The sequence below is a fragment of the Benincasa hispida genome, chromosome 11 (genome assembly GCF_027475165.1).
Source record: "Benincasa hispida cultivar pf3 chromosome 11, pf3_genome.v1.1, whole genome shotgun sequence".
NCBI classification, from domain to species: domain Eukaryota; kingdom Viridiplantae; phylum Streptophyta; class Magnoliopsida; order Cucurbitales; family Cucurbitaceae; genus Benincasa; species Benincasa hispida.
The window spans coordinates 35,845,818-35,873,727 of NC_143488.1; the positions used below are offsets into that span (position 1 = coordinate 35,845,818).

General features: G+C 37.0%; 1 protein-coding gene and 1 long non-coding RNA gene across 4 annotated transcripts; one reads left to right on the forward strand and one right to left on the reverse strand.

Moving 5' to 3' along the window:
* LOC150032598 (uncharacterized) lies at positions 1 to 1,575 on the forward strand. The gene is made up of 2 exons (XR_016524667.1): positions 1 to 141; positions 1,187 to 1,575. It is a non-coding gene; the product is annotated as an uncharacterized LOC150032598 (long non-coding RNA).
* On the reverse strand, positions 85 to 27,910 carry PAA1 (P-type ATP-ase 1). Of its 3 annotated transcripts, XM_039020774.2 has the most exons (17): positions 27,375 to 27,910; positions 27,137 to 27,190; positions 26,715 to 26,868; positions 22,598 to 22,672; positions 22,151 to 22,428; positions 21,193 to 21,423; positions 15,373 to 15,471; positions 14,863 to 15,012; positions 14,511 to 14,657; positions 12,710 to 12,760; positions 12,445 to 12,620; positions 11,583 to 11,715; positions 10,189 to 10,286; positions 8,544 to 8,781; positions 6,511 to 6,714; positions 2,574 to 2,654; positions 85 to 621 (listed from the first exon to the last, which is right to left on the reverse strand). In XM_039020774.2, exons 1-17 carry the CDS (start codon positions 27,801 to 27,803, stop codon positions 436 to 438), a joined length of 2,784 nt encoding a protein of 927 aa, XP_038876702.1. In that variant the 5' UTR covers positions 27,804 to 27,910; the 3' UTR covers positions 85 to 435. The 3 variants fall into 3 exon arrangements, with proteins under 3 accessions (XP_038876702.1, XP_090163493.1, XP_090163494.1); XM_090307367.1 differs by lacking the exons at positions 85 to 621; positions 2,574 to 2,654 and adding an exon at positions 6,141 to 6,218 and having other exon boundaries at positions 27,375 to 27,898; XM_090307368.1 differs by lacking the exons at positions 85 to 621; positions 2,574 to 2,654 and adding an exon at positions 6,144 to 6,270 and having other exon boundaries at positions 27,375 to 27,898.

Consider the following 27,910-nt stretch of genomic DNA (forward strand, 5'->3'; position numbering starts at 1 on the left):
TGCCTCTTTCCAGAACAGCCAGTCAATACAAGGGACAAAGTAGTTCCTTTCCCAAAAGAAAAATTACGAAGAAAGCCTTTCAAGTTTCAATTCAAAAGGAAAGAAACTTCATCAACAATAATGCCTGTTTAGTTTAACAAGGTAAATATGTATTTATACTATACTAGAGTTCTAAGTTTATTAACTGAATCCGTAACGAAAATAACTAATATTCAACTCACTTCCTACTATCAAGTTCAAAGGCTTAGGGTTATTTTATCAGTATAACAAAAAGTACATTAAGATTCTTTATTATGGCTTGCTAAAATAATGATTAACAAAATGATGATAAGATGAAGGCCTTCGGTTTCATGCGAAGAATCTCTTCGTTTCTGTAGGGTGAACTCAAAGCCATCTCTTTCATGGGGTTTGGTGTAAATTGGGTTTCTTTTTAATCTATTTTTCTTTAGGTTGTTGGTCCTCCAGAGATTTTTTTCTGTTCTGAGAAAACCTTAATCTCAAAAGAAGTGAATTTGCCATAACTCCTACAGAACTCAGACCCATAAAAGCACCCGCAATTGAAGGAGTGAGTATAGTCCCAGTAATAGGAAGCAAGACGCCTGCTGCAATTGGAATCCCAACCTGATTGAAGATGTCAAAGATGCGAGATTAGATATTCGTAAAAGAGAAGCGATTATGTTAGAAAGATATGAAACTTCCAAAATGTCCATTTTGATTCTTGCACTTTTAAAATTAAATTATTTCGGTCCCTATTTGTAAAATTTCATCAATTATATACACACGTGGAAACCCTTCAATACAATACAGAAATATAGTGAATAGTGTAATCCTAAAATTTTAATTAAAAAAGAACCAGATAAAAGTGAGTGGATGGATCAAAATCATCACTTTAGGTATGGGAGCCAAAATGGACATTTTGAGAATACAGAAAATGAATAGAAGTTAAAACTACATGACCAAAACCAAAATTATACAGACTAGAGTAGTATTTAAACCAAATAATAAATATTGAAGCAAAAAGCCCACTTTACTATATGCTAAAAGTGAGAATCTGGGTGTTTTTCTTGGTTGATCCTACTTTAAGAGTTCAGAAAGTCTCCAAGGTTTGTCTTGGCCCTAGTTGGCTTTCGTGTGTTTCAAATGAGTTGAATCATGTGTTCTGGTTTGACCTTTTTTTTCTTTTAAGGTGTCAAGTGGGCCTTTTGGCAAGCTTTTGATATGATTCAGGGAGCAAGTTGGTGGGCTATGATGAAGGACAATACGTCAGGGGCCTCCTTTCCAAAATAAGTGCCGTTTTCTATGGCAAGTTGTTCCTTTGCTATGCTATGGTGTGGCATTTATCGTTAAAAAAATTAGAAGAGTTTTTTTAGGTGTATGATAGCACGCGGAAAAAGGCTTCAGGTCTATGAGAGCATTTAGATGCCCTATGTGTATGTGTGTATATATATCTATGTATATATTTGTACTATGTTTGCTTTTGGTTACCAACAATTAGGGATTGTTTCTTTAATATTGTTGACCCCAGGCTGGTTGAACTGTGTTTTTGTGTGCCTATGAATGTAGTTTCAAAAGAAAGCTGGTTTTTTTTATAGAAGAATAAAATTGAAGGTCCCGTTTTGTAACCATTTGATTTTTGTTTTTGAAATTAAGTCTATAGACACTGTTTCCACCTCCAAATTTCTTTCTTTGTTATTTACTATTTACCAATAGTTTAAAAAAAAGCCAAAATTTGAAAACTTAAAAAAATAGCTTTCAAAATTTTGTTATTATTTTTAAAATTTGGCTAAGAATTCAATTGTTGTACTTAAAAAAAATGCAAATCATTGTAAGAAATTGAGAGAAAATATGCTAAATTTTCAAAAATAAAAAGCAAAAAACAAAATGGTTACCAAACGGGACCGAAGAGATTAGTTTTTCGTAGAATATATTCTCCCAAAGATTAAATTCATTAATCAGGGGGTAAGGTGGGATTTGAATGTATAGACTCCTATGGTTCCATTCATAATTACGAGTCAAAGAAAATAAAACTCCAAAAAAATAAAAAATAAACCAACATAGACCAAATCTAGTAATGAAATTTGGCAATGGGCCAGGGATGAAACGTAGGTAAACTCAATGAAACAATAATAAGAAAACAGAGCTTCCACCTGAATTTTAATACCTTTATGGCTCTTAAAACCAGAAAGGAAAAAAGAACAGTTTGATAATCATTTGGATTTTGCAAATTATGCTTGTTTGCTTGCAATTTCTTTTCATTATCTTTCATACCAAAATATTTGAATTCATAGCCAAATTCCAAAAACAAATATAGAAAATTTTAAAAACTATTATTTTTAGTTTTCACAACTTGACTTGAATTTTGAAAACATCTTTAAAAAATGGATAATAAAACAAAGACATCCATGGATGGGAGTAATGTTTATAAATTTAATTTTTAAAAACCAAAACCAAAAGTCAGAACCCTAATGTTTGGTTGTAGCCGTAGGCAGCATTATAAGTTGAATGAAAATTTTCTGTACTATGAAAGGACAAAGGAAAAACAGAGAGCATCTGGGTGATGGTTAAAAACTTACGATGTTATATCCAAAAGCCCACCAAAGGTTTTGCTTCACGGTCTTCATGGTTAACCTGCTGAGCTCCAAAGCATCCAGCAACTGCAAGGAAGTTTTTGACGGAAATTACATCCAATCTCATAAAACCAAAGAGAAGATTATTTTCAAGATGACATTTCACAAGACAAGTAGTCACGAAGATCATGTTCGATATATATGTAAAAGATGATAGCACAAGAAAAATTGACTACCAATGTTGCCTTTGGCTTTTGATCTCCAGAGGTTTCAGATATGAAACCTGAGAAATTTCGTTTTGTACGTACCCTCAATATAAGAAGAGATTCTGTGTTAGGTACCGAACAGGAATGAAGAATTAAAATACATTGAAATAGAAAAGATCAAGTATAAGACACTAGAATCTTTTTCTCTTGACTCTTGAGTATGCTAACCCTCGCCCAAAATCACTCACCACCTTCCCTCAATCTCCCTCCCACTATTTATAACCAAATACACTAACCAACTTCCTAACTACTTACCCTTGTGTTCTTACTAATACCATACTAATAATCCTAGTATATCCCTAACTAGGTCTCTCACATATTGCTTCGTTGCATTGAGAATCTCTTCTAGCTAGTGATAGTATACAACGAAGACTATACTTGATAGTTTTCTGTTCTAGGTTTCACATAACTATTTCAAGAGCATTGTGGTTAAAACTCTCACTACTGATTAGGTAATGGGACAGCTATCACACTGTAGGGAAAAAATGTAACAAGATATAGACCCCTAGGCCCTAATTCTTTTCCTCAGTAAATGTGGTGGCGAATTCGAAAAGTTTCCCATCAAGGAGAACTAGAGGAAATAACCTCTCACTACTATGGTAGAAACAAACAGAAAAAAACAACAAATTAATTAAAAGAAAGCGATAAATCTTGGAACACAAGAATTAACGTGGAAAAATTCCAAACTGAAAAAAAACCAGACAAAAAAAAAAAAAAAGAGAAAAAAAGAAAAAACAAACTCCAGTGTATGAAAAATTATTATAATCACATATAAATCTCTCCTTGACTGCAATTACAAGAGCACTCTTTCAAAACATTATACCACGCACACAGCCGAATTAGTATATCAGGTTTAAAGTGCTTTAAATTGAGATGATTAGAAACTAGAGGCAAAGCCTCCTTTTATAGCGTTTAGAACCCATCACTTCTTTAAAGCTCTCAGATTTAGGACAACTATTCTTCTAATATTTTGCCAAAACCCAACAAATTCCACATTGGCAAGATATTTGAAGAATCCACAACTTTTGTTGCAACCATTGTCTTAATTGACAATCATAATTCTCAATTCATAAAATTATAACTCACTACACTAAACCGCTTCAAATACCACCCTCCAAGATTTTTCCTTTTTCATCACATATTGATTAACCTTACTGAAATTTATGGTGCAACTTCCACCTACATAGCTCACCTGGAAGTTCTTTAGCTATCAACACACACTTTGCATAAGTGCCAAGCCAATGCCCATGTGCAATCTTGTGGAATCGCTAACATCACATACTCATGATGGAGATGACGTTAGCATCCAATTTAGAGCCTTTTAACAAACCTACTCTATTAGGACAATCCTTTTTCATTTGTCTAGACTATCCACATTCCTGACAACCCTTTTTCTGCCTGAACTCTTTCTTCTTCCAGTTGCTAGCTACTGGTACTGAATCTTCCCGGGAAGAACGCCTTTCACTCTTTAGCCTTCCCTCCTCTGACAAAAGTTTAGTAGTAGGCTCAACAAAATCTAAAGTTTCCTTTTTGTAAATCAAGATTGGCTTCATGAATTCATAGTAAGAAGGGGAAAATGATAGGATGAGTCTAAGTGTCTTATCTTTATCATCTATCTTCACTCCGATCACCTCTAGCTCAAAAACAATGTCATCGAGAATACATGGATGATCTGAGTATTTCATACTTACCACCATCCGCAGCAATGAAATTGCTCCTTCAAGTACAACCGATTTAAGATGCTCTTTGCCTGATACATTGCTTCAAACTTCACCCGTAGCTCTTTGGCTGTCAAAATTCTATGCACATTCGCAAGAATATTCTTAGCCTGATTGCACTTGCAGTTCTCAAATCCATTTCTTCCCAATTTTCATTCTCATGCAACCTTTACTGGAACTGCCATCGAACTCTCCTAGGCCACCATCACCGGCATCACTAAACTCTTTAGAAGTAACACTGCTTGGTCTTCCCTTTAGGGCCTTGTGTAACCCAATTTGTATCATCATGTCCTTAACTTGCACTTGGCACAATTGAAGTTCATCCTTCCATCAAATTTCTCCACATCAAACTTTACCGACTCATAAAGCTTGACATATCGACTTCATTCCTAGCAATAGTGAACAATACACACTATTCATACTATCGTAGCGCATTTTAAGGATTCCTATCTAATGTGGAAGTTTAGACACTTGCAACCACATAGCATAATAAAAAATTCAAGAAACTACAAATCTAAAGCTCTGATACCACTTGTTCGGAAAAACCTCTCACAACTACCGCAAGAATAAGCAGAAAAAATAACAAAGAAATTAAAATAATTTACATGGAAAAAACCACGGGCCAAAAATAATTCCACAATGTGAAAAATTATTACAATCACACAAAATCTCTCCCTGATCCTAATTTCAAGAGCACTAACTCAAAGCATTATATCACTCACACAATTGAGTTAGTATACCGGATTTAAAGTGCTTCAAAATTAGATGATTAGAAACTAAAGGCATAGAATCATTTTATAATACTTGGAGCCCATCATTTTCTTGAACATTTTAGATGTGGAACAACTATTCTTCTAATATTTTGTCAAAATCCAACAATAACTTGAGTGAAAATTGAATTACATTACTTGAATTGATTTGGGCAGTACACCTGACTAGGGAGATGACTCGGATCTGACTTATTTGTTTTAGATGGCAGGTTTACTTGCATATAGATTATATAAGTAGTTGAGCGGCAATGTAAAAGTTACTCCTCTCCACATGGCAAGAGGACTTACCAATCCATCTAATGCAATGAAGAGACAGCATTTGTCACCCTTAAATCATTGACAGTTTTCTAAAAGCTGCTGCTAATGCTACTATTACTTGTGAAATGTTTGTCAGCGTACTCTTAGAGATAAAATAATCATTTTATTAAGTTGCCGCTAAATCTAAAAGTTTAAGCTGGTAAACTATGACAAGTTCAATGGTGTTAAGTCTTCTCAATTCATGTATCAAGCACTTGATGGTTCACGGCTTACTGCTGAGTGACATAGCCAAAAAAACTCTATATGGAATGACATGAAAGCCCTTTTGTTTTTTTATTTTTTTATTTTTAAATGGAAACTAAACTTTTCATTGATATAATGAAAAGAGGCTATTGCTCAAAACAAAAAGAAACCAAATCTCAATGTAAGCACAAGAACATAAAAGATAGACATGAAAGCCCTTTGTTGAAACCTATGTATAGACAAATTTTATTCTAAAGGGATCAAAATCGAAATTAAAATATTGTAAGTACTTATCTAATATATTCGTGCTTGGGCTTCTCTTACTGTTCCATTTCTGCAATCTCCCCAGCTTGAGTGTGGACTTCATTGTATTTTTTTGTGATAATTATTTATTCTCTATCAAGAAAAAGAACGAACTTCTCTAATGTTCTAATTAAAATAAAGTTTCCTGTAAGAAGAATGAAATTGTAATCTTTCAATTCCGCATGGTAACACATCAAATTAAGTTGGCATGAGGAGAAGAATAAGGTATGTCTGCCAACAAAATATAGGCTCAGAAATAAATATGGGCAGCAGGCCTTTAAGCAAGTACAATGATAGTTGCGTTCTATCATTAACAAGAACTTTTTGTATACATGTGCCCAAAATTATGAACACCGGTAACAAAATAACATATGGCTTGAAGTACCTGAGAGAGTCTGTTGCCCATTAACACAATAGGAGACACCTCACTGGCGGCTCCGACACCCCCGCCCATCGCAATTCCAATATCTGCAGTGGCCAAGGCAGCAGCATCGTTGATTCCATCACCAACCATGGCTACAATGCTCTTCTTCTCCTGAAGTTCACTAATAAACTTCTTCTTTTCATGGGGTTTGACTCCAGAACGTACCTTCAAAGATTTTTATCACAAAAAAAAGGAAAAAAAAAATATTTTTGAACTCGATAAATTTTGTCTTGAAAGTTGTACAATATAATATAATCTCCTTTGAGCCTAGGCAAGGCACAACACACTCCATGAGGTCACATGAAATCTCGGTGAGATGACACATACCATGTAAAAGATGTTTCTAATAATATACCACAAAAACTAAAAACTCCTTTCAGCATTTGAATGTTGCCCACTATAAAGTTGCTTAAAAACCAAAAATCAAGATTGATTGCAGATAAGATAGTTGCTTGTCAATAAAATAGAAAGAGAAAACCAAGAACTATATGGCTACAATAGGGTGTTCATGGGTAAGCAAAAGGGTATGCAAAAAGGTTTTAAGGCCTTCAATTCGTTTGTGAAAAAATACCTATTTTTTGAATTAGTATGTTGAAGTACTGATATAATTAAATTTACCATAATCTATTAGCTTAAGCTTTTAGGCTCATTGGTGATTTTGCATGGTATCAAAGCATGAGGTCTTGTGTTTGAACTCCAATAATGTGATTTCATCCCCCAATTGATGATTTAACACGGTCAAATTAAACTTTAAAGGAATTTTAACAAATTGAACCCCAAACTCAAATAAGTAAAAACAAAGTCCCTTGTTGTCCAACAATTGATCAATAAATCACCCACATCCCCGCATCTGCCAAACAAAATATTCAAAATCCAGCCACAAATTTTTGGAGATTTTTGCACAACATAAATACTTATAGGAGATTAACATTATAGGAAAGAAGGTTCCTTTTCTAAAGGAACTCAGGTTACCTAATTAATTTGATCATTCTTATCAAACCACTTGAAGCAAATATCAAACTGAGATCTAAAGAATAAAAGGTTCTTCTTTTCTCTCTTGAAATTATCTTTCCTTGTGGCAATTCTCCCTATCATAGTTGTCCTTTTCATTCACACTTTTCTTTAATTCTAATGCAGCATATGCCAAACATGAAGAGCCTAATGTTGTGCTAGTCCACAATGTTGAAGTTTCACCACCTTAACAAGATTGATAGGTTACTCCTCTCATTACTACTTGGTTTTGAAATTGAACTCCATGTTATCTAATATGGTACCAAAGCCTATGAAGCCCAAATGGGCATTTGGTCCAAAAACAAAAATAAGGATCTGATCCAAGAATACCCAAAGAGGTACCATCTTGAGGGGGCATGATGAGGATCCCACATTGGAAAAATCAAGGGACCTCACAATCTTAATAAGATAGATAAGTTTCTCCTCTTATTGGCAATTGGTTTTGATGAGATGGAACCCATATTCTCTAATAATCTAGACCAGCTTTTTTGGTCCCTTAATTATGGTGAGCCTAAGAATGTTCTAGGACCAGAAAACAATAATTCATCAAAATAACTTTGGGAGAAAAATGGAAAATTTTGCCAAAACCTCAAACGTATATTGTGCTAAATTCAACTGCTCAAGTTATCCTTGTGGTCACAAGCATATTAATTGCCTAAAGAGAAAATAAGATATCATACACAATGGACCTTTAAAAAAGGCAATACTTTGGTACATCCCAAGATACACCTATGTTTATGCATCTTACCCTCATCATGAATTAAAATATTTCAAACAAGTAAGAACAATTTTCCACGTGACAAATTATGACTGGATAATTGGGTGGTATGGACAAAGATAAGTACTATGCCAGATGCACCTAGGTATTTTTCCTTTAAAAATTAACCATTTAACCACAACCTGAATAGCAAAGAAATGGGCGATTGATACAGTAATAAAATCTAGCATACTAAAAGATAAATATAACCAGTGAAATCGTGTACCTTCTCTTTTGGAAGTCCAACAAGAGATGCAATGTACTCAGCATTACTCCTTTTGTCCCCGGACAACATGTATGTGTTAATTCCTTGCCTAGACAAAGTGTCAACAACATGACCAGCATCCTCCCGGATGCCATCCTCATAATAAATACAACCAGCTAGAATACTGTCTATTCCTACATAAACGACTGATTGGGGTTTGAGATCATCCGTCTCTTGAAAATGGTCGACAACTCCATGCCTGAGGATATTGTTAGTTCAATGTGGTTATAAATATAGAATTTCTTATTCAACAAAAATATTCTACAAATAAATCCTCGCAAAGAGAGGGATAGTGCAGAGACATCACTTGAGTAGTGGTTTGAAACAAGAAACAGTTTTCATGGCTTGAATCATAGCTTTGATACCATTGGATATGAACTAGAATCATTATACTCAGACACGAGAAGTCAGAAAAGATCAAAGTTTCTACGTCAGTCTCAGAAGAGAAAATTCAAGCCATGTCTAAAAGTTGGGATAAGATTGCTTGCCACCCAATAATTGCTAGTAAAAAGAATTGGAAACATGGAGGTGGGGATAGTGGAGAACTGACAAGAAGTAACGAGAGATTGTAGGAAGAAAATTGTCTGAAGGAGGAAGGACGATTGATCCCAGAGGTTACGAGGTATTGCTTCAACTACGGTCTTTGGTGAACTGACAACAAGAATTCAGGCCCTTGTCTACTGGTTAGAAGTTCATATTTTCGAGCACGAGTTTTTGTCGGTAAAAAAGAAATCCAAGGGGACCCCCATCTGAGAACCGTATATGAGAATTTCAACCAAATATTTTCTTTGTGCGGCGGTTAAAAAAAACATGCTATTTAGAAGAAAAAAAAAGAAAGAAGAACTGATCAACAGGACTAGATAGAGCTAAAACCAGTAGTGGTCATGTTCCCTTTTCCAATCTAGTCTGTGTTGGTTTGTGCTTTAATATTTACATTGGTACACTAATAATAATAATAATGATAATTACCTTGGTATATTTATTAGTTGTAATTAGAGAGTGATTGTATATGTAAGACTTTGTTCCTTTTATTTTTTAGGTACTTGAGAATTTGTGAATATGAAAGAATTATTCTATTCAATTCCTAATTTTACCTTGGTATTTAGCAGAAGGGTTACTCTGTCATCTGGTTTTAGTACTCGAGTAAATCAAACTATACTCATAAATCATGAAAAGCTCCCAATATGGAATTTGTAATCACCCCACTAGGGAATTCCACATTCATTCCTTTACCCACTTTGCTGTGAACGAGGAAATGCATGCCAAACCTCCCTCCCGAATAACACACATCTGCAATTTTGCTGCCCTATACACATACGAACACTCAGGAATTCTGACGTATTTTAGGTCCACTACAGTTAGCAGTGCCGAGAGTGAGAAACTAAGCCAAACTGATATAAACTACAAAGGAAATCAAATTATTGTGAATATTGAACTCAAGAAGTCAATTCATTCAGCAATTCTCTAAGATCCAATTGCACCACATTTAACTGATTTTTAGCCAAGTTTGGAGAGCCTTCAGAAACAAACGGACCTTTCATGGATAGACATTTACAAATACAACATAGCCCTTCAATCCATATTCAGAACAGATGTGGAGAAATACCTCTGAACCCAGTCCAGAGTTCCGACAGATATTATTCTGTTTTCTACTGTTGCAACAGCACCAGAACCAGGTTCTTCAACAAATGTTCCTTCAACCACCTGTAGGTGTTAAATATTTAAATTCAATAATTAAAATAACAGCTCAAAAAGCAATGTTTTTCTCCTAATAACTCAATTAGTTCCATCCTCTATAAGCTTCCAGGATATATATATGCAATTTGCCAATAGCATAGGTTAAATTGCTTATTGACCCAATAGCTTAAGCTGATGGGTTATGATAGATTTGGTTATATACCAATACTTCAATACTTCTCTCATTTGTGGGCTTGGAAATTTATAGGACGCCCAACAAGTAGAAATCAACGATAAATGAGAGAGGAAAGGACACTACAACGGTTTAAACACAAAACCTCCTACTTTGATATCATATACCGAAAATAATAATGCTTTCTTATTTCTTTGAGAAGGAAAGGGTCTCTTAAATAAAAGAAACACCCATTACCAATAAGGAAATATACAATTAACAAATATAATACAAAAAATATATATATATATATTAACAATAAAAGAAATAATCAACAGCATTAAAGCCCTCAAATCACATTTCATGAAAGTATACCACTTATCAAAACCAATAGTAGCATGGCGTTTAAGCTTTAAGAGAACCCACACTTCGGGAATTTCTGTAAGTTTTTGTAGTGGTGCATGCATGAGTCAGAGGATATAAAAATTTGCATAACAAAAGACCATGCTCTAAAATTTTCTCGGTAATTTATGTGTTTCTTCTTATATAATTCAAGTCGCTAAACATTTTTTAATTAAAAAAAATCATTAATTGAATCAAATGATCCAAAGGGATAGAAAAGGAGATACCATTTAAGGGAGATACAAAAGATTTCTCCAATTTGTAACAAAGGAATTTAAATGGTAATGCTTGAAAGGCTGCAAATCACAAAACTATAATCCATACTTTTTAATTTTTTGTTTGTTTTTTGGGGGATAAGAAGCAACTACTTCGTCGCCAGTTAGTCATTACAATTAGGTTTTCTATTTTTCTTCACCAATTATGATATCATTAACAGCCATCAATGTCTTCAAAATATTGGTGACAATGTGGATAAAATGTGTGGATGTGCAAAGAAAAAATTTCTTTTAGGTCTGCATGCCATGGAGCATTTACAACTTCTGTACACATTCCCTGAAAGTTTTCTTCCCACATTATATACTGGTACTTGCTAGTTCCTAGTATAAGTTTGATCAAAGAAATTGTTCTAATTAATTGAATAGCACAGTTAAATACTTTTCTATATTAAGGACTTATGTTTCTTGTAAAAATTCCAGAAAATAAGCTGCCTATTTGATTTGTTAAACGTTGTTATTTATATAAGAAACTACCTTCAAGCTTTGACCATTAACGGCTCGAGCTGCTTCCACAATTGCCTTCCCAACTGGATGAACTGTGTTAGATTCCACCGCAGCAGCAAACTTAAGAATCTCATTTTCTGAATAATTGCCATGTGAGTTTATCCTGTATCAAACGAGCAGTTAATCTCAGTTGCGACTGTGGGATTTGCAGTCATTGAAAATTATCTCTCACATTTGGTACACGCAGTACACCCAAATTCAATGGATAAATCCATTACACACAACTATCTACATTTCTTTGCAGGCCAAACTCCTCATGCTCTTGCCTCAAATACCCAATACAAAAGGCCAATTGATTAAATGTGAATCTACAAGTTCTGGGTATCTCATTACAACATGAAATGCAGGATTTGGCGGGATAATGCCCTTGACTAAATTTTTTTTTAGTGAGCTAGCAATAACATTAACATTAAGAGCATTAATTTTGAAGGTAAAAATCGAGATTTGGATAAAATGTTTGACCTAAGTTCAAGGCTTCTCAATGGTGTTCTTTTTCCAATTCATTCTGCCGGTAACATTTGTCTAAGCAGGGATGTGTTTATTCATCCCTCTCAGGACTTTACTGCTTTCTTCACTCCTACGGGAGTCTGAAACCTTGAACAAAATTTTGTCATTTCTTTCTTTTTAATTTAAAAAAATTAAAGGAAAAGAAGAAGAAGAAGAAGAAGAAGAACATCTCTTGGAATAAGGGGAAGTTTGAACTTCTCCTTGGTAGGAATAACTGAACTGAATAAATTGGAGGTGGTTGTCTTACTTTAGCTACACTATTAGCTAATATGCCTACTTACCACCCAAGGAAACATCCATTATAAGTTAAGAAACTACACTCAACTGTGAATCTACATTTCTCTCATATCTTGAAGTTGCAAACACCTTTGTCACAACAGGTTTCCCAACTGTCAAGGTCCCTGTTTTGTCAAAGACAACAGTATCCACCATTGAGAACTGCTCTAAGATATTTCCACCACGCAGAAGTAATCCTTTAGTTGCCCCTAATGAAGTTCCAACCTGGTAGACTCATAAACAAACAAAATCATAAATAAATTCAAATTGCATAATCTAATACAGAAATGAAGCAACTTTAGGAGATAATTTACCAGCATTGCAGTTGGCGTAGCTAAGCCAAGTGCACATGGACAAGCAACAACCTGCATTGAGAATATAGACCAGAAATATACCGTTAAACATGCCAATTGATAAAAGAGAAGCAAAACATTTTTTACAGGGAAAAAGAACATGCACACATTTCGTCTCTAGTTCGTAAGAAGAATGGTGGGGTTATACAAAGAATAAAAGTTTTTTATTGTATCGATGTTGAGTCAAAAAGTTGACTAGAAGAATATGAGAATTGTGTCGAGAATATAATGTTTTTGATATTATTATGACTGAATTATGAAACTGCCAAATCTCTCTCAATTTCATTCATGCTATAATAAATACTTTTTCGGATTATTCTCATTCATACAGAGAATTAACTGATATTCATCTTACTAAGGAATTCAATAACAGAAAACAACTTACATAACAACAATGAAAATCGAATCTGTAAAACAAAAAATTAAATCTGGTTTTTTAAAGATTACGTTTTAGCTTGCTGTTTTTAAATTATGTTCTTTTACTCAGTTTTTCTTTGTAATTTTTTTCCCACCTTTTCAATAAAACTTTTAAAGTTCCAAGTCAAATTTCGAAACAAAAAGTAGAGTTTTTTTTTTTTTCTTTTTTTAATAACAGGATATTATGGACAGAAACAGATTAAATTTTTTTTATTATTATTATTTGGCTTGTATTGTAAAACGTTTTAGAAATAGGTAATGTAATGAAGCAAAGAAATTCTACTTCTTAAAATAGAACGGGTATCAAATTGGTTTACGTTGTGTTTCAAATATGAAGCCCAACAGGAAATCCAGATAATTTATGTTCTCCAATGAGAACCGAATTCATTGTGCTTGCTGCTCATCCTCCAAACCAAATGCTGCACTTCCAGTTAGTTAATCCTAGAGAACGGTACAACTCTATACTTCCTGAGTGTGGACCTTCAGAAGAAAAGATTCCACCAGATAAATCTGCCGGTTAGGACAAATATGACCCTATGTATTTACTATATTTCTACATCCACGAGGCAGTTAATACAGATGTTCTATCCATCTTCCTCGATAGTAATCAATGTATTTGCTTCGAACCAAATTTACCAAAATGAAGCATCAAATACATTCAACCACAAAATCCTATCTGTGTCTAGGATGGCCATTTTAGATCTAGTGTAAGAATTACTTGATTTTAACGTAGGAATATGTTTAGAGAAAATTTCTAGTATGACCCCTCAGAAATATTATTTTGTAGGGGTGGAAACGGTTCGGTTCGGTGGTCAAACCAAACTGAACCGAATTTTTTAAAATGTGAAACCGAACCGAACCGATTTATTGGTTCAAACCGAACCGAACCACATATATGCAGTTCGGTTCGGTTTCAAATTTAGTTTTGGCATCTTTGAAAAATCCATGTTATATTCTTTTTTAATTAAAAAACGGTTCGGTTCGGTTTAAAATTCAGTTTTGTTCTTTAAATTAAAAGCGGTTCGTTTTAAATTCGGTTTTACTCTTTTTAAAAAATATATATAAATAAATAAATATATATATTAGTTAAAAACGGTTCGGTTCGGTTTCAAATTCGGTTTTCGAAAGTGAAATTGAACTGAACCGAATTAATTCGGTTTCAAAATTTCTTCAAATCGGATCGAACCGCATTTTTCGATTTCACTGAGTTTTCGGTTCGGTTTTTAGAAACAGTTCGGTTTTTGCGGTTTGAATGACCACCCCTATTATTTTGATGTAGAACATGTGTTCATAAATTTGAATGCAAAGGTAACCAGGGTTTAAGCACAATTTTCAATCATCATACCAGAACACTGCAAGAAAGCTGCAGAGCCAATGAAACTGAACTTCCGTGATAAAGAGCTGCTGGCAGAATGCGTGACCCAAATTGACTCCAAAAGATAAAAGTTGCTGCGGAGAGTGCCATTACTCCATAAGTGAAGTGCCCAGACACCTGGTGAAGTAAGAACAGACAGCAGAAAAAATCAATTCCATGCATAAATTCACAATAAGAAGCCATTAAATATGTTTGGAACCTCTTTTATAGGGAGAAAGATACAAAAGAGGGCGGATAAAATCCATCCGAAGACTACTTCAAGCAATTTCAACATAGAATTAGAATATAATAATAATTATTATTATTCAGAGATAACCATAACCTTGTCAGCCAACCGTTGAACAGGAGCTTCCCGGCTTTGAGCCTCTTCAACCAAACGAATAATATCTCCCATAGCAGTCTCACCTCCTGGTCGATGCACCTCAACTGTAAGAGTTCCATTAAGATTTATAGTTCCTGCTGCAACTTGGCTCTAGCATAGGGGAGGAAAAATAAAACTCTATGATAAAATGAAACTAACATACTCTTTGTAGATTTCAGAAGTGCTTTACTTTAGAAAACAAAAAGTATGTCATAATGGTCAAACGCAATTTACTTATCCTATTATGCACAAAAGTTATGTCCTCAACTTTCAATTAGACAGTTGCAGAAGGCACCATGTTGTTCTATATATGACCACTTTGCAACAAGGTAGACTTATTGCTTGCCAATAAACATGCAAAACCAACATCAAAACTGAGACAATGATGTTTCTCAGAGAGAGAGAGAGAGCGAGAGAGAGATCATGATGCTCTGACCAAATTTTTTTAAAAAACAAAAACAAAAAATGTACCCCAGGCAGCTTGGTAACAGGTAATGGCTCCCCAGTGAAACTAGACTCATCCACAATGCTTCTACCAGATTTCACAATTCCATCAGCAGGAATACGGTCCTGAAATCAAGAAAAAATCATGTAAAAGTTGCAGTAAAACTGTTAAATGTTTAACTGTATTATAGGTTCTGTTGAAAAAAAGAGGAACAAAGGAACACAAGATTTACATGGAAAACCTTAGATCAGGGGGAGAAAATCACGATAGAGACTGATTTTTATTATTAATTCTCATACACAAAGTACAAGAGAATAGGCCAAATAAATAGACTAGTGGGAAGCCCTAGGGAACATACAATTACTAAAATACACCTAGGGTTACAAGCTGTTTTTCGACACTCCCTCTCACAGTAATCAAAGCTTTGTCTCAATAACCCTTTTGTGACCACATCTGCAATTTGTTGGTTTGAGGGAACATATGGAATACATATACTTCCGTTGTCAAGTCTTTCCTTGATGAAGTGCCGGTCAATCTCAACGTGTTTTGTTCTGTCATGCTGGACAGGATTATTAGCAATACTTATTACAGCCTTATTGTCACAAAACAATTTCATTGAGAGCTCATTGTCTTGATGAAGATCTAACAACACTTTCATCAACCAGATTTCTTCACATATCCCTAAACTCATGGCCCGATACTCAGATTCAGCACTACTTCTGGACACAACTCCCTGTTTCTTGCTCCTCCAGGTCACTAGCTTACCCCAAACAAATGTGCAATACCCAGATGTTGATTTTCTATCAACAACAGACCCTGCCCAATCCGAATCAGTGTAGGCTTCAATGCAACGTTTATCAGACTTCTTGAACATTAACCCTTTACCTGATGTACCTTTCAGATATCGTAGGATGCGTTCAACTATTGTCATGTGTTCCTCACAAGGAGCCTGCATAAACTAACTGACAACACTCACTGCATATGAAATATCGGGTCTCGTATGAGATAAGTATATCAATTTTCCAACTAACCGTTGATACCTTTCTTTATTGACTGGGACACTTTTACTGATATTGCTGAGCTTTGAATTATATTCAACTGGGGTGTCAACAGGTTTGCACCCAGTCATTCATGTTTTCGTTAGAAGATCAATCGTGTATTTCCGTTGGGACACTGAGATTCCGTCCCTTGACCGGGCTACTTCCATTCCGAGAAAGTATCTTAACTTCTCAAGGTCTTTAATTTCAAATTCTTTGGTCATCTTTGCTTTGAGTTTCACAATTTCATCATCATCATCACCAGAGAGCAAAATATCGTCAACGTACACAATGAGAACAGCAACCTTCCCTGAAGTTGACTTCTTTGTAAATAGTGTGTGATCTGAGTGCCCTTGGGTACACCCTTGTCCTTTGACAAAGGTGGCAAATCTGTCAAACCAGGCTCTCGAAGATTGTTTCAACCCATATAGTGACTTCCTCAGCCGGCAGACTCGCTGTTTGAACTGATCTTCAAATCCGGGAGAGGATTCATGTAGACTTCCTCCTCAAGTTCTCCATTGAGAAAGGCATTCTTTACATCCAGTTGATGCAGAGGTCAATCTCTGTTAACTGCAACTGATAGCAATACTCGGATAGTATTGAGTTTAGCCACAGGAGAGAATGTCTCAGAGTAATCTACTCCAAAGGTTTGGGTAAACCCTTTGACAACTAACCTGGCCTTGTACCGATCAACAGTCCCGTTTGACTTGTACTTTATAGTGAAAACCCATTTACATCCAACTGTCTTGTGCCCTTTGGGTAGGATCACCTGGTCCCATGTTCCATTTTTCTCAAGAGCCCTCATCTCCTCCATAACAGCGGCTTTCCAAACGTCAGTTCTCATTGCTTTTTGTATGTTACTCGGTATCACCCCTGTATCTAAACTGGTGGTAAAGGCCCTAAATTCAGATGACAGGTTACTGTAGGTCATGTAACTATGCATAGGGTACCTTGTACATGACCAAATACCTTTCCTTAGGGCTATTGGAAGATCAAGAGAAGCATCTTGCTCCTTCAGTCTGTTAGAATTTCCACTGTGATCGCTAGTCTCCTCTGCCTGGGTTTCATCTTCAGAAATCACCTTTTCACCATTATCTCTAGTATCACTCACATTTTCAAGAACTGTGTCCGAATCATTATTTACCGTCGTCTTCCCATCTGCTAAAGTGGTGCTGTCAGCACCTTTTCCTCCTTTTTCCTCTCTGCATTCGTTAGTCTCAGTACAAGTATCAATCTCATTGATTTCAGGAATACACGTACCTGATGTCGAGTTTGACTCATGGACCGAAGCCGGAGATGCAACAGGTGACGCTGCTTCCTTCCGGAGATTCTTCCTATAGTATGTTATCCATGGGACTTGATTGGTAGGGAGGATAGGACCGACATGTTTGGGAATGGGAGATAACTCCAAGGGAACTGTATAAGTGGACCAGTTAGTCTTTTCACTAGATGTCTCCCCCTGAAGATGGCTAACAGGGAAGAAGGGTTGATCTTCAAGAAAGGTGGTATCCATGGAAACAAAATATTTGCGAGAGGATGGGTGGTAACATTTATACCCATGCTGATGAAGTGGATACCCAACAAAGACGCATTTTTTAGCACGGGGGGTAAATTTCGTGCGGTTTGGACCATGGGAGTGAACAAAAGCAACACAACCAAAAACTCGAAGTGGTACATCAGAGACTAAACGAGTAGTGGGGTAGGACTCTTTCAAATGGTCTAATGGGTTTTGAAAGTTGAGGACCTGGGAAGACATTCGGTTGATTAAGTGAGCAGCAGTAAGGATGGCATCACCCTATAGGTAAGACGGGAGTGATGTGGATAGCATCAAAGACCTGGCCACTTCCACCAAATGGCAATTTTTCCTTTCGGCTACCCCGTTTTGCTGGGGAGTGTAGGCACACGAACTCTGGTGGACAATCCCTTTGGATGCAAGGAACTCCTGGAAGGAAGTGTTAAAGAATTCTCGCCCATTGTCGCTTCTCAAAATACCAATCCTGGCACTAACTGGATTTCCACAGTGGCATAGAATTGTTGGAATACAGATAACACTTCGGACTTATCAGTGAGAAGAAATACTCAAGTAAGCCGAGTGTGGTCATCTATAAAAGTGACAAACCAGCGTTTCCCTGTGGAGGTTGTGGTTGGTGAGGGACCCCAAACATCACTGTAGACTAAGGTGAAGGGTTTGGATGGTTTATAAGGCTGGAGTGAAAGGAAACACGACTCTATTTGGCACGAATACACACATCACAATTTAAAGAAGATATATTAATATTGCAAAATAAATGCGGAAATAAGAATTTCATGTATTGAAAGTTTGGATGTCCTAAGTAGTAATGTCATAACAGAAAATCATTCTCAGAATTAGAAAAATTTAAAGAGACAAGGCCAGTCCTATAATCATTCCTAGAGGAAGCATCATCAGTCAGGAAGTAGAGTCCCCTATCGTGTCGAGCAGTGTCAATCATCGTCCCCGAGTTTAGATCCTGAAATAAAACAGAGTCGAGTGAAAATACTGCCCGACAATTCAAATCTCTTGTAATCTTACTGATGGATAACAAATTATATGAAATTTTAGGAACATGCAAAACATCCCGCAAAACCAAACTCTCAAACAGAGATAAATGCCCTTTTCCTGCAACAGGTGCGAACGACCCATCTGCAATCCTAATTCGTTCGTTACCGACACTTGGACAATATGAGAGAAACTGATCAGAGGTACCAGTAAGATGATCTGTCGCCCCTGAGTCAACAATCCAAGGTTTTTTGCCATTAATACTAATAAGACCAAAAGACTAGATATTACCTGACTGGGCGATGGCCTTGACTCCAACCGTACTCAGGCTGGTTGTACTATCTGCAGAGGGTTGCTGCTGAGGATTCTCATTTACCGAGTCACTCACAAGGGCACGTCCAGAGGTTGATTTGGGAGACGTTTACTGTTTGAGGGTCGTCTATGTAGCTTCCAATACTGGTCCTTTGTATGCCACGGCTTTTTACAATGCTCACAGACAGGAGTGGGCCTTTTATTGCTGTCAATACTGGAGGACTTAGTGGCAAAAGCCGCAGCATCAATAGATGTAATGATTGGGTTATTCATTGCAGCATGAGAGAGGGAGTAGGGCGTTGCCCCAGAATCCGACTCCGAACGACATCAAACTTCGAATTTAGTCCGGCCAGGAAGTCATAGACACGATCTGCTTCTTCAATTTTTGCACACCGTGCTCCGTCATGAGCACATTTCTAGATTGTCTCCCTACAAAGATCCATCTCCTGCCACAAAAGAGTCATTTTATTAAAATAGAACGTTACGTCCATAGTACCTTGCTTACATTCACGTGCCTGTTTCCGTAACGTATAAAGCCGGGATGCATTCTGCCTCTTTGAATAAAGTTGTTGAACAGCATCCCAAATATCCTTGGTAGTTGCAGCATAGAGTAACAGTCTACCAATATGGGGTTCCATGCTATTAATCAGAACATATCTCAACAGCGAGTCTTCTCCTTTCCAGATCCGCTCCTGAGGGTCTCCTGGAACGGGCTTAGGTATCTCTCTAGTCAAGTATCCAAACTTATGACGTCCTTCCAAGGCCATTCTGATGGATTGAGACCAGGAAAAGTAGTTCTGGCCATTCAATTTCTCTCCAGTAATAAACTCTGCAGAATTTCCCATGGATCCAGACAAGATATTTGTAGTTGGTAAAATAGGGAAAGAATTTACCGGGTTTTCAGAGTATATTGGTATGTTGGCCGAGAAATCTGGTTGAGAGTTTGTCCCAAGAACCGTTCCGAAATCTGCAAGTTACTGTTGTAAATGGACAAAACCCCGTTGGAGATCACTTGTAGACCCCCGACAAAGCTGATGTGCTGATCCGACCGCGGGCGCCATCAGAGCAGACCGCTGATGAGAAGTCGCACTGGTTGTTGACTCTGCTCGACCATAGCAGCCGGCTGGAAGCAGATGGGAAGTCGCGACCCACGGGATCTGCTCCGACTAGCTTGTCGCACCGGCTGAGTCAACCGACGAGGAGGTGTGGCTGGGGTCATGCGGCTAGAATCGCGGCGGTTGGGAGTAATCGAGCGGCTGGAAAACACTAGGCTCGAGCGGCTGGAACATCCACAACGGTTGGGAGTGGTCGAGCGGCTGGAAAACGCTGGGGTCGCACGGCTGGAACATCCGCGACAATTGGGAATGGTCGAGCAGCTGGATGATTTTCGGTTCGGCTGGGGATGGACAGCTGGAACTGGGCCGATTAGAGTTAGGGTCTGAGACGGATTGGATGATTTTCGGCAGCGCGGCTTGGAGGTATTGTTCCACGGCTTCCCGACTAGTCCCAATGGAGGTTGCTGATGGAGAATCTGGTCTATTTTCATCAATGATGACTAGGGTTTCGTCGCCATGCTCTGATACCATGTTGAAAAAAAGAGGAGGAAAGGAATACGAGATTTACATGGAAAACCCTAGATCAGGGAGACAAAACCACGATAGAGACTGATTTTTATTATTAATTCTGATACACAAAGTACAAGAGAATAGGTCAAATAAATAGACTAGTGGGAAACCCTAGGGTACATACAATTACTAAAATACCTCTAGGGTTACAAACTGTTTTTCGACAGGTTCAAACAATTTTAAGCTTAAATTTGCTCAACAGCTAAAGAAGGAAATTTGTTCTAATGTAAATTATTCATATGAAGTTTGGCCTGGGATATAATTAGCTAAAAGAAAGGACATATCTGTTCAAAGTAATTGACAATAAAGTATATCAATTAGACGAGCTTTTGATGACATATTCATTTGACTAACCCCAGGAAGTACAATAACTTCATCTCCAATTGAAAGACTAGAACAAGGAATTTCAACTGTTGAATCCAATTCTGTATCACCATCAACAACTAGACGAGCCTTTGAGGGCAAAATACTAAGAAGTCCTGTCATATCACTTGCAGCTCTAATTTTAGCTCTCTGTTCAAGGTTCCTTCCTAACAATACAAATGCTATTAACATAACTGGTTCCTCAAAGAAAGCCTTCCAACCCTGCCAAGAAAATAAATATTATAGGCCAGGCATTTTATGTAGAGGATTGAAGAAAATGCATTGAAATAAATATTCTGGTAAGAGAAATGACAATAAATTGAGATTGGAAAATGTTTGTATCAGAAACCACCTTAATAAAGTCAATCTAACATCTATAGTGGATTTATTTACTATCACATTTCAACAACAGTATTAATGAGCCTAAACATAAATTTTCATTAAGAATGTTCAAAGGCTAATAACTTAAGCTTTCACAGTATCACTTCCAAAAAAAGGTTAATAACTTAAGCTTTCAGTATCCTAACAGCAAACTGACACTGTTAACTCATTCATATACATGTGGTGAATAAAGTTTTATCAAAATAATTAAACCCAACTCCCCACAGGCTCTCATAATGGATATGTCACATTCATGTTTTCCATCCTTGGACAGATTCAGGAAACGTATTACTAAATTCCTCCCTAAATTGTTGTATAACAATTTCATCCAGTCTAAATTTTCCTAAGGATGGCATAATAGATAAACCCTCCCATCCAAAGCACTTAAAGCTTTGTGTTTGAATGTGGCCACAAAAGGATTGATTTTTTCTAATACATAAAAATAGAAAATAAAAAGGAGACCAACTGATAATTGAAATGGTTACAACTTGACTGCCACAAAAAACTATAATGAATAAATAAGACTGTACAGAAACATGTGGGCTTCATTTATAGACATGTCACTTACAAGTTTTGGCATTAAGGTGGCCAATGAGCTGACAGTAAAGGATGATAGAGCTCCAAGACCAACTAAAGTGTTCATATTTGGAGCTCCTTTGACAAGACTTTTCATACCATCAATAATAAGTTGACGACCAGGACCAAGTAATGTAAATAAGCACAGTGATAGATGGAATTGAGTAGTATGAAATGTATGGATCCATGAGGCCTTAGCACCAAAGAAATGAGAAAGATGACCAAGAAGACACACAGCACACAGAGCCCAGGAAAAAACAAGATTGCGACCTGATAAAGTGTAAGAAAAGAGCAGCATTAGTTATTATATACAGAGAGTTATTATATATAAATGAAGAATAGCAGCATGTCAGAGATTTATTGGTAAACATAATATCCATCCAACAAAAGGGGAAAAAAGTCTGGCAAAAGGACCAAAGCATGGGAACAAAGTACTAACCACTCTCTTTTAAACGATTGTGCTTTTCTTCCATCTTCCTTTCAAAAACCATGAAGATGTTGTCTCTTCCCGACTCTGGACACATGAGAAGTTGTATTATCAAGCTATAGCAAACATGTAGAGCTTCCGAGGAATACAAACATCTAATATATGAGACCCACTAGCATTTGGGATGAGTGAAGCTAAGACTAGGTTCAACTTCTAAAGCAGCTTTTATCCAAGTTTTTTTCCACTCTGAAAGTATGCGTGTACGTGGGTGGGGGCATGTGTGGCTGGGTGGTGCAAACATGTGGTAAATAAAGCTTAACATCTTGAATAGCAGATAGAAACATTCAAATCTACGTCTTTGAAACAAGTTCTTTTCAAATATGCAAAAACGCCTCTATATGATCATGAAGCACAACATAAATGGAATACTATGTCCTGTCCTCACTAACGTGGATTGCAAACACTTGCTAACAAGCAGATGGTGCATAACAAAGCCTGTGCCAATGATTTGATTTACAAGGGCAAAGACCAAAGGAGTCTTTTTTACAAATTATTTCTCAAAAGAAAATTTGATATTTGATATTTCAAGGAAAATATTAGTTTAGATAGAAAACATTACCAATAATACAACTATATATACATACACATTTTACTCAAGTCTAATATTGACCTTATATATGGAATGGGTAACCTTACTCTGAATCCTTGGCATTGGAAACCTAGCTAAAGTGTCCCCTATAGCTCTATCCATATGACTTCACAAGCACATGTCCTATAGCTCTCTAAACTTCACATCTCCACAATCAGATCTTCAAGCCACCAAGAGGTTGTAGTTCACCGCGTCAATGAGTTGAAGATAAGGAATTCAAAATTATTCTTATCTTATAGCTTATTGTTTAGCGTTTTGAAAAACCTTAGTCATCTTCTTAAGTCTTCCACTTCGATTAGAGGAGGTGATCTCCCTTGAACGTTTGACTCTGCTTGAACCTAATTAGTTCCCTCAGATCATTGTTGAAGTTGAAGAAGAACAGCTATTTGCAAGGTCACTTACAAAGTGAAGATGTGAATTTGATTAAAGGGTTTTTCCTTTTTTTTTAAAAAAAAAAGGGAAAGAAGTCTCTTCATTGACATAATGAAATGAGACTAATGCTTAAAGTACAAATTAAAGAGATACAAAGAGCAACAAGACTAGGAATCAAGGGGGGTGCATTTGGACATCTCAACTAGGTTGACAACCCCATAGCACCCTCATCATATCCATACAAACAATCCTAGTATACTAAAAACTTGGAACAACCCAACAAATGAAAAAGCAAAGCATCCAAGTACAACATGGATCTAGTAAGCGATACATCATAAAACAACAGGGAAAAAAAGCATAAGACCAAACAAAATCTACCTAATACGAAGTGGACCACTAAAAAGAACAAAAAACTGATAAAGGGTTTTTCCTTTTAATAATAAAAACCTGAAGACTATATATTATTGACTAAAAAAGGAGAACAGACCTTAGAATTTTCAATGTAAGCCGTAAAAGCCTCCAAAATGCTCTCTCCTCTCTCCTCTCTCCTCTTCCCTCCACAACATAGAATTTTCCTTTTCTAGCCCCAACCAGCCTCCGACCACCATGCCCCACCTCCAACCACCATGCCCTAGCCTTCATCACCGATTACCCCTTCTTCTACCATCATCCGATCGATACATATTGATCGGAAACTTTTCTCCCTAACACCGATAGTTCCAGTTAATGGAAAACATTTCAAGCTTTCAAAACAAAGTCCATCCAAGATCCACTTTGTCTTTATCACGTGGAAATCACTCGACTGGTTAGTGGTGAAGACTAAAGAGTCTTGGAAGAATAAGCTTTTATTCATTGACTAAAATGAGTGATAAGTTCCCTTTAAATAGGCCCAAAGGGAAAGGGCTTGTACACACCTAATTAACTAACTAACCTAACCTCCTTTAAATAGACCTAAAGGAGAAGGGTTTTGTCACACCTATTCTAAAATTAAAACTCAATTTAAAAAGAGAACACAATCTGTCATTTTACAAGAAATATCCAAAATACCCTTTTTACAAGAAATGCCCAAAATACCCTTAATATACTTACATCAACTCGGCCCCCTTAGAATTAAACTCGTCCTCGAGTTTTAAGTTGAAAGCTTGAACTCATCCGGGGCTTGATAAGGGAAGATGTCTACAACATTGAAAGTATTGTTTATGTTGAATGAAGATGGGAGATCGATCTTGTAAGCATTATCACTGTATTTCTCAAGGATAGCAAATGGTCTGAGCTTTTTGTCATTAAGTTTGTTGTATGCTCCTTTTGGCAAGTGGTCCTTTCGAAGATATATCATTACAAGGTCTCCAGGCTTGAATGAAACATGTCTTTTATGATTATCCGCTTGAGCTTTGTATGTGGAGGTTGCTTTCTCTAGGTGGTCAATGACTTCTGAGTGTAGCTCTTGAATACGTTTAGCAAGTTCAGCTTCTTCGCTAATATCTGCGTTAGAAGGAAGAGCTGTAAGATCAAAAGTCAAACGAGGGGGTCTAGTGTATACAATCTCAAATGGACACTTCCCTGTTGATCTATTTTGCATGTTGTAAGCAAACTTCGCTTGTGCAAGGTTAGTGTCTCATTGTTTTGGTTGATTTCCATTTAGACATCAAAGCATATTACCCAATGTTCGGTTTGTAACTTCTGTTTGACCGTCCGTTTGTGGGTGGCTTAAAGAGCAAATTTTGAGGTTAGTGCCAAAATGTTTCCACAAACTTTTCCAAAAAAACTCATAAATTTGACATCTCTATCAGACACAATTGTCTTTGGAATTCCATGAAGCCTAACAATATCTCGAAAGAAAAGATTAGCAATGTTTAAGCATCATATGTTTTCTTACGAGGTATGAAATGAGCCATTTTGCCAAACCTATCCACAACGACAAATATAGAGTCAAAACCCTCTATGTGTCCTTGGCAACCCTAATATAAAATCCATCGATAAGTCCTCCCAAATGTTAGTAGGGATTGGAAGAGGAGTATACAAACCGGTGTTTTGAGTGTGACCTTTGAAGATTTGGCAAGTAAAGCACCCTTTTACTAAATTGTTGACATCTTTTCGAAGCTAAGGCCAGAAAAATCATGTGGCAAGGGTTTCATAGGTTTTGTCACGGTCTAAATGAGCTGTTAGGCCGCCCGAATGGGCTTCCATGATGATAGCCTCGCGTAGAGATCCTTGTGGGATGCATAACCTATTACCACAAAATAAAAAACCATCCAAAAGGTGGTAGTCCCAAATGTTAGTAGGGGTCCCCTTGCTTTAAACCTCTAGAAGCTTGAATCGACTATTTTGGGGTTCCATTGATTAGGATAAAGTACGACACCCTAATGCAACCCCACATCCACATCCTCCATCTAAACCCAAAACCTTTCATCATCATCACCTTGTCCAAGAAATCACAATCAACATGATCATAGGCCTTTTCAAAGTTAAGTTTAAGCATCACTCCCTCCTTCTTCTTCATGCGAGCGTCCTCGATGGCCTCGTTGGCTATAAGAGTTTGATCCAAGATCTGCCTTCCAGCCAGGAAAGCTCCTTGCACCTTAGAGGTGGTAGAGGGCATCACTTTCCTTAACCAATTAGCGAAAACCTTAGCCAAGATCTTATAAACACTGGTTGTAAGACTAATAGGTCTAAACTCCTTCACCTTATTAGCATTCCTGTTTAATTATGTGTCAAGTTTTATGAGTCCAATAACATTTGATGTGGAGAAATTTGATGGAACGATCAACTTCGACATGTGGCAAGTGAGGTTTTTCCCAACATCAACTTCATAAAGATACTATCAAGAAGCCAGAGATTGAAAGACCCAGCGGCTCCTTGAGCCTTATGGTGACCGTCGCCATTACAACTATCACATATAAAAGGTTTCTACAAATTGATCGGATACAAATGGGAATGAACAATTTTAGCAAGTCCAAAGCAGAGATGGCAGAAACAACAAAAGCGGAGAAAAGTAGGAAGGCATCCACAAAAACTAACGAACAATTATACTAGAGATCATGTAAACAATAATTAAATATTAGCCATAAAAGAGGATAGTTTTGTACATTATGAAAGATGAGATTTGACCTCGAAGACTAGATGCAAAACCACATTGAGTTAGATGATTAGCAAGCGTCTCTCCCAACTGCTTCACCCTATGAGGTGAATCTTTCACCTCCGGTACTGGCCATATGACTGCAGTCTCTGTTGTGAGGTTCACACTAGCAGATGACACTCGTGGCTGTTTGGTGATTTTACAATAGCATGAGCATTGGTTCATTTCTCAAGAAAAAATGTGCATTCACTTTCAATGCCTTGCTGCGATTTAGTTTAATAGTTCTTTGAACCAATTGAAGAGGATTTCTAAACTTACTGGCTTTTACTAACCTAGTTTCTACATTTAATTCAATCATATATTCACGTTTCTTGATTATTACCGAGTATAACAGAACAAAACAAAAATTATTTCCATAATTGAAGTCCGAGCAAAGAGAATTAGTAACTATAACCTGATTCTCTAGTATTCTCTTCACACTTGCTGCGCATCCCCCGCATGTCATTCCCTACGATTTTTTTTTATATGAGAAAAAAAAATTACAATAATATTGAACAGAAGAAGGATCAGAATTTTTTTTTTTTTTAAAAAAAGCATCCAAATTGTCACAGAAGTCGGTAGAGATATAAGACGAACGACAGCTGCAATGATAAGATAAATCAAGAACCAAGAAAGCGATGCAAAATCCGTACTCCAACGTCGAGTATGATAACGTTAGGCAACAGTGAAGAACCCTCCTCAGCGCTACCAGAAACAAACTTATTGCCCTTTCCACCGCCCAGTCCACCATCTCCACCACGACCTCCGCCGCCATTCTTCCCTCCAAGACCACCATTTCCGCCACCAGATGCAAAAGATACAGAGGAGCTCGAAACACACCGCAAACGACACCGCAGCGAAGGCAGAACAACCTGAAGAGTCCTGAGCGACGGTGAAGAAGAACCGAAAAGTCCAGTAGTTCCGTAGAGGCCAAGATAACTGGAAATGCAGCTGAAACGGCGAGCTCGGTCAACGCCATGAACGCATCTTCTACGAACAATTTCGGAAAGCCTCCGATTCAAGGCTTTCGAAACGCAGCAAATGGCTATGTTGCTCGTCGTGGCGGAGAAGATGGAGTCCATCGGAGGAAACCGAGATGAACTCTGTACAGACTTCAGTTTCCACAGATAACTACAACCAAAATTTTGAAAAAGGGTATTTGAAAAGATAACACTGGGACGGTAGGACC